The sequence below is a fragment of the Propithecus coquereli genome, unplaced genomic scaffold, assembly GCF_000956105.1.
Source record: "Propithecus coquereli isolate 6110/MARCELLA unplaced genomic scaffold, Pcoq_1.0 Scaffold740, whole genome shotgun sequence".
Classification (NCBI taxonomy): Eukaryota; Metazoa; Chordata; class Mammalia; order Primates; family Indriidae; genus Propithecus; species Propithecus coquereli.
Genome location: NW_012153508.1, coordinates 37317 through 39306, shown reverse-complemented (window position 1 = coordinate 39306; position 1990 = coordinate 37317). Strand labels below are relative to the sequence as shown.

General features: G+C 40.4%; 1 protein-coding gene across 1 annotated transcript; it reads right to left on the bottom strand.

The window, feature by feature from the left end:
* Window positions 1-446: 446 nt before the first annotated feature.
* LOC105824476 (taste receptor type 2 member 42) lies at window positions 447-1789 on the bottom strand. Its single transcript, XM_012661924.1, is given in 6 exon segments — window positions 447-526; window positions 529-564; window positions 567-1081; window positions 1083-1234; window positions 1638-1672; window positions 1675-1789. Coding segments are annotated over 6 exon segments (933 nt in total).
* Window positions 1790-1990: the final 201 nt, after the last annotated feature.

Below are 1990 nucleotides of genomic sequence, written 5' to 3'. Positions count from 1 at the left end.
TTTTTAATTTTAAAAAAAAGGTAGGCTTTTAAGCTATGAGGTTATCTTTTTCCAGCTATGGCTTTAGTTATTTGGTTAAATTTTCAATCTACATTTTATAGATCTTCCAATTCAGATTTATAATTTATCTTGCATTCTAAAGAATCACATGCCTTCTTCTCCCATGAGTTGCAGTTACATTTTTCTAGCATATAAAATTAAATATTTTAGATTTTTTGAAATAATATTTGAGACTTTAAATTATTGTTTGCTGATGCTTTGGACAAAAATGATTACTTTTAATATGATCGTGTCTGATAATGTGTAAACTTTCATCAGAAGAAGCCTGGTTAGGGAAAATTGCAGTTAGCTTCAACAATACTTAAAGGAACCCAGCGGAGAAAAACAGTAGAAGTGAGTCTCAAAGGCTCCTCGTGAAGATATTTCTTAGAAAAGATTCGGAAAGGCTATCTAGAAAGGTAAAGATTTGACCTTTTCAGGTGGCTCTTAAGATGTCACAATACCCTCAAGGTTGTTTGTCCCAGCTGCTGTTTCCCAGAATCAGAATAAATGAGTGGCCTGAAGAAAGACATGTATTGCTATCATGACAAACTTTGCATACTTATTGTTCCAAAACATAGAATACATCCAATTAGCCACTCGTGCAGGGAAAAAATGAACTATGAAGAGGAAGAGGAAAGACACCACCATTGCCATGGTCCTCTTGTGGGCCTCTGCGCTGGTGTCTCAAGACTCCAGGGAGCTGAGCTCCTAATTTCTAGTGTGTCTCACCAAGGACAAGAATAAAAGGACCAGTGAGGTCAGGGAAAGAACCAGGGGGATAAAATAGGTCAAGCTAAGCAAAGCCAGGTTTTTAATATAGACAGTTTGACTTTCATCAATATATGAAGTCAGATTACTTTTATCTATCATAGAGGTATTCAACCAAGGATCAGCAAACATTTCTAGCAATAGGAAATCGAAAATCATTAAGAACAAAGAAGAAATAAGAAGCACAACAATCACTCTGTTGATTCTCCATCTCAGTCAGACGAAAAGGGGGTGGGAGAAGTGGATTCTCTTAAAGAAATAGAAAACCCTGGCAGGTGGCAAGCCAGGCAGTCAAGTGATTAATTATACTCGAAAGCATACTGATAGGTTTTCCTAGTATTTAAGGGTTATATAACTATGAATCTAGTCCCAATATGCATGACTCAAGCAGTGACAACAACAGCTGACTGATTCTGAAGATGGCCTGTCCCGACCCACGGGGTAGTCAATGTGGACCCTGGAGGAGGGAGTGGGAATTGGGAGAGGCAGGAGACACAAGAAATGGAGACAAGACAGGAGTCTGATCAAGTCTCGTTTATTGGCAGTAGGGCAGAGGCTTAAGTAAGGCAGAAAGAGGAGGTAACAGTAAAGGGGCGGTGCTTTCCGAGGCTCTGGCTTTCCAGCCAGAGGATTTCCATATAAGGAAACCCTCAGGGGCTTTCAAGGGCTACATAGTTATAATGGGTAAATAGAAACTTACAAGCTCTTTCGTGGGCCTTTGCAAATGCGCGGGCTTGGTAGGCCATTTTAGATAAGCAGGCAGATCCACATGGCTCGCGGCCATCTTGGATAAGCAGCTGCCGGGCCTCATGGCTCCGGACAATGGCCAAGCAGGTGAGGATGAAGTCAGCTGAGGAGACATCTGGTTCTTGACCCACCCAGAGCAGTTGACCAGTGCAATGAGCATATGCCCCAACATTTTGATTATGAATTCTGCTCTTGCCAGGATCAGAAAGATTTTATCCTATCTAGTAAACATTTCCACGGAAGAAAATCTAAATTTTTAGTACTTAGTCTCATTAATACATTTGCAATCAAACTGTTACAGAATAGCATGCATTTCTGAAAGTCAAGTATGCTAGCATGCAAATATGAGCGAGATTCCTTTTCACCAGTTTGCACTTTCCTCCTCAGCTGAAACACTATACCATTTGGATCCCAATACCTTTGCTGTTTTTCA